The sequence below is a fragment of the Puccinia triticina genome, chromosome 12A (genome assembly GCF_026914185.1).
Source record: "Puccinia triticina chromosome 12A, complete sequence".
NCBI classification, from domain to species: domain Eukaryota; kingdom Fungi; phylum Basidiomycota; class Pucciniomycetes; order Pucciniales; family Pucciniaceae; genus Puccinia; species Puccinia triticina.
Genome location: NC_070569.1, coordinates 1 through 8,534, shown reverse-complemented (window position 1 = coordinate 8,534; position 8,534 = coordinate 1). Strand labels below are relative to the sequence as shown.

Below are 8,534 nucleotides of genomic sequence, written 5' to 3'. Positions count from 1 at the left end.
TCACAATGTTACTATGCATAGATTTCACACTCTGGGCCTTGAGGCTCTCCGCTCTTGTGCCAGGGGTAAAATCTAACCTAAATGATAATATGTATACCGGGCGGGTCCCAGGGCCACATTCCTTGGATTCACTTTGGTGGCAAAAGAAAATGGCATACCCCGGGGCATGGTTGGGGTCTGGGGTTTGGGATGACCCTCATTCCCTGTCCCAAACCCCAGGGAACACCCTTAGGTGTCAGCATGGGCACTGTTGTGACACATCCTGGGAATGGCGTCAGCTGGCCACCTGAACGGGTTGCCACCCATGCGTTGGGGTTGGGCCGGCTATAAGGATGTGAACCTGACTATAAGGAACATGTCGCGTCAGCACAGGCGCGGCACCGGTATCGGTCTCCAAACTTGGTAAAGAGAGAGAGAGGAGCTGGTACCCGGCTCTGCCAAGAGTAGACTATGTACAAGTGTAGCGCCGCAGTAACTAGGTCTAAGGTAGTGAGAGATAGAGTTACGCGTGCATGCAAATATGTACTAAGTTAATTTTGCACTCTTGGCTACCGTACACTCCAACACTGGCGTCATCCAGACGCCCGCTGGGTTCAACAGCCAGCGGGCGTCGGCGTGTTGCCCGGCTGCTGAGTTCGCCAATGGGGTGCATCGCGGGAGCGTGAGGCTGGTTGGCTCCTTGGGTTCCGCCTGCTGGCCGGCCAAGGGGCAACATGATGGGGGATCGGGATGATCTCCTCAGATGTCTGTCCCTGCCACCCACCATTACACAACTTGTCCGCGTTTCAGATGAAGGCAACGAAAAACGTGCAAGAAGAAGCACATATACATCCCCCAAGACACACATCCCTTCCCCGCCCCCAAATCTTACACAAGATCCAGCATGCCCAAACATTCAGATCAACTTTCATCATCCACTTGAGCTACCCACCGTATCTTCAATTATTGATCAAGCAACCCCATCCATGCATGAAGATGAATGGGCACAATCATGGGTGGGCCAGGGCCATAGGATCTCATTGAGGACACACCCATCTCAGCCCCTGGTATTTATAATGTATGAATATCCATCCATACATACAAGGAAAGCCGCCTGTAGCCCCTGGGAGCAACCTGTAGTGCAGTGGTGCTACACTTTTGTAGCGTAAAAACGCATGTAGCACTCAGATAGCGCAAATGAAGCGCTTTTGCGCTGCGCTGCGCTATATTGTAGCCAAAGTGCAACTTTTTGCGCTGCGCATGTGCTTTTTCCCCCAGAGAAAAAGCACCAGTGAGCTTAATTTTGCCGTAGCGCAGCGCTTGATGGCTGCGCTACAGCTTTTTGGGAGGGGCATGTAGTGGGTACCCGCTGCACTGCGCTAAAAGGGGCACTTTTTTTAGCGCAGCACAGCCTTTCACCATTTTGAATACACTCTCTAAAAAATATGTTGAGCTCCAAGGAGGTGTTACACATCAGGAACACCTTCTATAAAAGGAAATGCACCTAATGTTATTCTATACATGGCATCTAGCTCACACACCTGTTGTTCTTTGCACTTTAATTGAGTACCTCTGCCCATCCCACCCTTCTACCTTTCTTGCTGTGATAAAACTTTGAAGAGGGTGTGTGCACTCTCTTGACAGTTGGTACCAGCCATTCAGGGTGTGAAAGAAAATAAATAGAACCTATGATTTTGCTTAAGACATGCATTGTGAGCTGCATACAACAATTGGTAAAAAAAATGCAGGCAACTTGCATAGCAGCACATAGGGCCAACAACAATAGGAAACACAAACCATAAGACCAACAACAACAGGAAAAACAAGTTAATCACACATTTTTCTTTTTTTAGGCCTGACTCTGGCATCTTTTACATGATTCATGTAAATGTATTGGACTTCTTCAGGATTATACTTGGGATAAAACAAAATCCAATAGTCCCAGTTGTTGTATTCCTGCCCAGAATATAATCAGCCCATGGCCCACCAAGCAGGAAACAAAAGAACCTTTCTTTGACTCACAGTGTTTCCCAACTTACAGGCAAAGAAGGAGCTGGATTGGCTCCAGAGCGCAACAGAGTAGCTTTGCGGATCCAAGAGGCCCTCTCAAAAGTGGAACTGGGCCACACCATGGAAGAGAATTCAAAAAGGGCCATGGAAGGAGTAACCATGGCGGCCACACCAAGCCACCCCCAAAGTGGGAAGTAAAAACTCACCCCCACTGTGGTTACCAAAAAAGAAGTTTGAGTCAAAGAGCAGGGCGTTCTCTGTATCTTGATGGGTTTTGACTTGCTGATTCAAACTAATGGTCTTGGCTGATGATCCAGAGAAAATGATTAGTTGGAGATTATTTGAGGAGGAGAAAAATTTCAAGACTCAACAGGCCAGTACTGGGTTCAGCTCATCCTTCAAGTTGCACTTGAGCAAATCACAACCTTCATCCAGAAAGTATGAGACCAATTTTTCTGCCACGCTACAAGATGTTGGGAGGAATACTTTGTTGATCCAGAGGGACAACAAAGAGTAAAAACGCATCTCATTACCAACAGCAACCATGGAGTTGCTTGCTTCAGTGGTTGAGGTGGACTGTGGGAGAGGTAGTTCCGGTTTTTGCCAATTGGTCCCGTTGCCTTGAAGAGCAGCTAAATCAATAGCCTCCCCATTGCAAGTGAGTTTGATTTTGAGGTCCCCCATTCCTTCAGAGTTTTTCTGGGGGTCAAAATGGTCAGTTGGCTGGATCAAGCTCGGGTGGGAAGAAAAACAAAACTCACATGGCCCAGTCCATAACCATACTGTTGGTAACAGAGATGGCATCAGGTACCTGCTGTCTGATTTTACTGATTTTAATGAATCTGCTTCCAAGTACTTGTGAGTAACTAAAATCAATATGTAACAGCTTCAGTCCATCAAGTACCACTTGGACTTGAGGAAAAAACTCAGCTAGCCGGATAGGCCAGAACAACTAAGATCAAAGAAGTCAAATAATGTTGTACAGGTACCTGCCAACAGGTATACCTGTTGACAGGTACCTGTGCGCAGGTATTTGGCATCTGTACTTTTATGTGTGCCTTCCTAGACATTTAGCTGAGTGTCTTCCCCAAGTCCAAATTGTACTTGATGAGATGAAAGTGTTACCTATTGATGTTCTTTAATCACAAGCACTTGGAATCAGTTTTATCAAAATCAGACAACAGGTACCTGCTGCCATCTCTAGTTGGTAAGACACTTTGTTCTTCCCCTTCTTTTTCTCCAAAGGTTCCTGTGGTTCTTTTGGGTCTCGGTTTTTGCCCTTGTGGATCATGTCCAGGGGTTGGGGGGTTTGGGGTGGAACAGGTTGGGGGCTGGGACTAGATGATGGGTAATCTTGGGTGGCAGGGCTGGATTGAACAAGGTTGTCAATGGATTGGTTGAAGTTGTGCGCAGATGCCAGTTTATTCAGGCTGTTTAGGGCTTGATCCTGTGCAACAAATAAGGCCACACATGGATCAGTAAAGCTCTGAATGGTCCAAAACAAAAAAACCAAACTTACCTCATGGGAGATCAAAAGGCCATCTCCATCCGCATGCCCAGGAATGGGTGGAACTCCAATCCCCACACACACCCTACGCTCATCAACCAAAACTAGCATTTTGTCAGATGGAAGCAACCTATAGTTCTTCTCTCTTTCCATGGATAAGATCAGCACCTCTTGTTGTGTGGGGAACCTCACGCAGAAGGGGGGCGGGTTGGCTGGGGATTGATTGTGCTGCTCCAGGGTTGACTCAACAAGGAGGGCGGCTTCACGGAGTTGGTGGTGGTAGGGGGTCTTGGGTGGGAGGCCGTATGGTTCAGACTCGGAAGGTTGGTCAGTGCGGCCAAAGGCTTCCAGGACCATCTTGACGATTTTCCGTATGTTGGAGTTGGGCATCTCCTGCTTCAGAAAGACAGCTGCTAGGTCAAAATCCACCTGTTGAACCAGGCACTTCAAGTGCAAATCAACCATTGTCTTTGTCAATTGTTGGGTCAGGGCCTTGGTATTCTTTGGCGTGAAATCACTGCCCCTCCGGTTGTAGTCCCCTTCTTTTGATTCTGGGGTGGGGTCCATCTTGCTATAGAGAGGAAGGGTGGTTGGACGGAAAGTCGGAATGTTGGAACAGACAGACAGTTGATGGGTCAGGACTCCAAGCTGTCTTGAGGTGAGATAGGCAGACAGTTGAATGATGGGACTTACAGACGAGTTGGAGAAGGGTTGGAGATGGGTCGGACGGACCGACGAATTGGAGACGGGTCGGACGGACGGACGAGTTGGAGAAGGGTCAAACGGACGGACAAGTTGGAGAAGGGTCAGACGGACCAACAAGTTGGAGACGGGTAGGACTGATGGACGAGTTGGAGAAGGGTCGGACGGACCGACAAGTTGGAGAAGGGTCGGACGGACAGACGAGTTGGAGAGGGGTCAGACGGACCAACAAGTTGGAGAAGGTTCAGACGGACGGACGAGTTGGAGAAGGGTTGGACAGATGAACGAGTTGGAGGAGGGTTGGACAGACGGCAACGGATGAGTTGGAGAAGGGTTGGACAGACGGTGACGGACAAGTTGGAGAATGGTTGGACGGACAGACGAGTTGGAGAAGGGTTGGACGGACAGACGAGTTGGAGACGGGTCGGACGGACCGACAAGTTGGAGACGTGTCAGACGGACGGACAAGTTGGAGAAGGGTTGGATGGACCAATGAGTTGGACGGACGGACGAGTTGGAGAAGGGTCGGACGGACGGACAAGTTGGAGAAGGGTTGAACGGACCAACGAGTTGGAGACAGGTCGGACGGACAGACAAGTTGGAGAAGGGTTGGACGGACCGGTGTGGAACTCCGACCGGTGCTGGGCCGTTGGCAGTTACTTGAAGGGATGTTGCGTCGTAGCGCTGCCTTCACGGTGATCCGGGTGATGTGTGAGTCTGGGGAATCAAGGATAGCAGAAATGGAAGGGGATTTTGGTTTGAGACGACGGGAGGTAGATTCCCGTTGGCGGTGGTTTGTTGTTGGGAATCTGGGAAAAGAGCCGGCGAACTAGCCGGGGAAGGTAATCTAAACAAAGAAGACTCTAAGAGAGGGAACGGCGCCGGGGCTGAGAGGCTGAACTCAGAAACTCCACGAGTATATCGGCCAAAGAAATGTGGGGATCAATAAACTTTAAGATTCGGGACTCTTGAGTTTTGATGGATGACCTGAGACAAAAATTATGGTTCAGACAAAGTCCATGCCGCCCCATCATCTGAGTTCAAGCTGAACTCAGACTCCGGGGTTGTGACATGCTGTGGACAAGTCATCATACACCCGCGCGCACAAGCGCGCCACAACAGCAAGAGAAGGGAGGAAAGAATCAGAAAAGAAACAACACCAAAGGAAGAAAACCAACCCTCCGCATACAACACCTCTCCAACGCGCGCATTTTAGAAACAGAAGAACATAAGACAGAGGAGGAGAAAGGAAAACAACAAAACAAACACAAAGGAAACCAAAGCCTAATCCTGAAACGCCTTGAAGATTCCACCGCGCGCGACGCGCACTGATTGATCTTGACGCCCATGAGTTGATGTCTTGATGGCTGAAAACTCGAGGAATCCGCTGCGCCACGGGCGCCACGAAAATGGCCACCACAACGGCAAGTTGGAGAAGGGTCGGACAGACCAACGAGTTGGAGAAGGGTTGGACAGACGGATAAGTTGGAGATGGGCCGGACGGACAGACAAGTTGGAGAAGGGTTGGACGGACCGGTGAGTTGGAGAAGGGTCGTACGGACCAACAAGTTGGAGAAGGGTTGGACAGACGGACAAGTTGGAGATGGGCCGGACGGACTGACAAGTTGGAGACGGGTTGGACGGACAGACACGTTGGAGAAGGGTTGGACGGTGTGGTGAGATCAATCAACCATCAACAGCGTCAAATTAGTATAGTTTTATATAATATAGTACATCACAAATTACATATTAAATATCTTTAGTACAAATCCTTTACATAAAATCTTTTCTCTCAGATTTCACATCTTTTTTATCACCCAGAAAACCTGTGATAGTCCACTCAGCAGGAATCAATCACGCCACAAATTAGCACAGTAAATCATCAGTTTCACACTAAGATTCATACTCATACTAGGCGCACAGCCACTTCAGGCTGTTTTTGTTTTCACACATATTTCCCCTCAAAGATTTGCATTCACATGTTGGTAAATCTCATCTTAGACGTGATCATCTTTCCCAAAGTAGCCATTTTATTTCACAGTATATTAATTTCTTTTCACACTACAGTAATTTCTTTTCACACTATATTAATTTCTTTTTCACACACTGATTTCTTATTTCACACTACATACATTATTGTACATCACCAAAACCACTCTCAGACGAGTTTTCATCTATAAAAGGAGGCCTCTTCTGCCCCTTCTTGTTCCCTTTCTTCCCCATGCTTGCACTAAATAGTAATATTAAGAGATTACTTCCGCATTCATCACACCACTATAGTATAGTAATGCCTGCATAAATAGTAATATTAAGAAATTACTTCTGCATCCATTACATCATTATAGTATTATAATATTAGATCTTGAATTTAGAACTTGATAATTATAAACATAACTTACTTTTGATAAACTTGATCACATCAAATTTATAACACCTCTCATCCCAAGCACAAGATTCCTGGTTCTTAGGGTCTGAAGCAGTCTAAATTAAGAATAATTCATCTGATTTAGCCACACTATAAAATTCTAGTGCACTTTCTCCCAGAGTTTATTACAGGAAGGCAGCCCTTCAAGCACCTGTAGCCTAAACTTACCTAGTTTTTGCTATTTCCCTTCCAAGCTCAGATCACGCATTGCGCAGAAGTTCCACAAGTGGTGTCCCAACAGTGGCTAAATCTTCCTTTAGAATATATTCTTAAATCAACTACACTTCCAAACCTTAAATAAAACCAAACTTTACGCGCTTTTCTTTTGATTTACACGTCTTTTTGCTTTTTTACGCGTCTTTTCATCGAATTTACGCGCTAAAGGCATCTAGAATCAGATTTAAATCCTATCTTAAATATTTAGATTAGCTTATTCTATCATGGTGCACCGAAACCTCCCTCCGCCAATTAACCTCTACGGAAATACTGGTCCATTTAGAGATCATTCAAATTCTACAGACAGTAACTTGCCTCCTTTAGAAGAAATACGGCCGCTGAGGGACTCCTGTCCGTGCTAAGCGGCGGCAGTCGGGTGAGGGGATGGATGCTGCTTAGGCTGCCCTCGTGGTGAGTGGTCCGTCGAGATGGGCGCTGAAATGGGTGGGGATCTGGGATAGCTTTTGTGGTTGGAGTGGTTTTGAGAGGTTCGCCGGGGTTTTGGATCCTCGGCGGCGGTTGTTTTGTTTGAGGAAAAAGGGATGTGGGTGATCTTAAAGAGGAAGAAAGAAAGGATCTGGGATTCTGGATGAAAGGTGATCGGCGGGCGGAGCCCGAAAGTTTGAACTCTGAAGATATGATCTCTGAATCTTGATGGTCCGTATTCTGGGGATCAGAATGCCATGCCTCTCCCATCATCCAAGTTCGGCGAACTTGGATGATGGGAGAGCCACATGTCACGTGTATTTCATCATCTCCTCCGCGCGCTACGCGCGCACACACACACGACAAACAGGAGAAACAGGAAACAGAGAACACAAGTCAAAGAACAAAGAAATGAAAGTGAGAGGAGACAGAAGAAAAAGAACCAGAGGAAAGGAGAAGGAAAAGAGGAAGGAGGAAGCAGAAAGACTCAGGCCAAAACAGACAGAACAAAAAGAATAGAAGGAAGAGAACCAGAAGAAACCAGGGAATAAACCCACAGCAGATGAAAAAAGAGAGGGGGGAAGGAGTATGGAAGAGAAGGGTGAAAGATGAGGAAAAATGGGGGAGTTGAGGGTCTTGAGAATCTTGATGTTTCTTGAGACTTGAGGAATGAAACTGAAACTGGACTCTTGATGACAATCCTGGCGGCGGCGATGATCCTGACTAGCTGGCCACGAGAGGGGCCACCACATCCACCCACCACTTGGAGTCTGTCCCCAGACTCCTTTGACGTTCCCTACGGCCAAAGACAGAGGCAGAAACCTGGAAAGAAAACCCAAACAAAGGTCCCGAAGGCGGCTCACGAAGTGGCGACGTAATGCTTACAAACAGCGTAGAGGAACCCTAAGGTGCATACTAAGGAGGGTTAGGGTTAGGGTTAGGGTTAGGGTTAGGGTTAGGGTTAGGGTTAGGGTTAGGGTTAGGGTTAGGGTTAGGGTTAGGGTTAGGGTTAGGGTTAGGGTTAGGGTTAGGGTTAGGGTTAGGGTTAGGGTTAGGGTTAGGGTTAGGGTTAGGGTTAGGGTTAGGGTTAGGGTTAGGGTTAGGGTTAGGGTTAGGGTTAGGGTTAGGGTTAGGGTTAGGGTTAGGGTTAGGGTTAGGGTTAGGGTTAGGGTTAGGGTTAGGGTTAGGGTTAGGGTTAGGGTTAGGGTTAGGGTTAGGGTTAGGGTTAGGGTTAGGGTTAGGGTTAGGGTTAGCGGTAGGGGTTAGGGT

The 8,534-nt window shown here is 47.5% G+C and overlaps 1 protein-coding gene across 1 annotated transcript; it reads right to left on the bottom strand.

Moving 5' to 3' along the window:
* Nucleotides 1-593: 593 nt before the first annotated feature.
* On the bottom strand, nt 594-4,063 carry PtA15_12A1 (uncharacterized protein; the record flags this gene model as incomplete). Its single annotated transcript, XM_053161786.1, has 3 exons — nt 594-752; nt 3,206-3,436; nt 3,509-4,063. The coding sequence occupies 3 exons, from the start codon at nt 4,061-4,063 to the stop codon at nt 594-596; spliced, it is 945 nt and encodes a 314-aa protein (XP_053025571.1).
* Nucleotides 4,064-8,534: the final 4,471 nt, after the last annotated feature.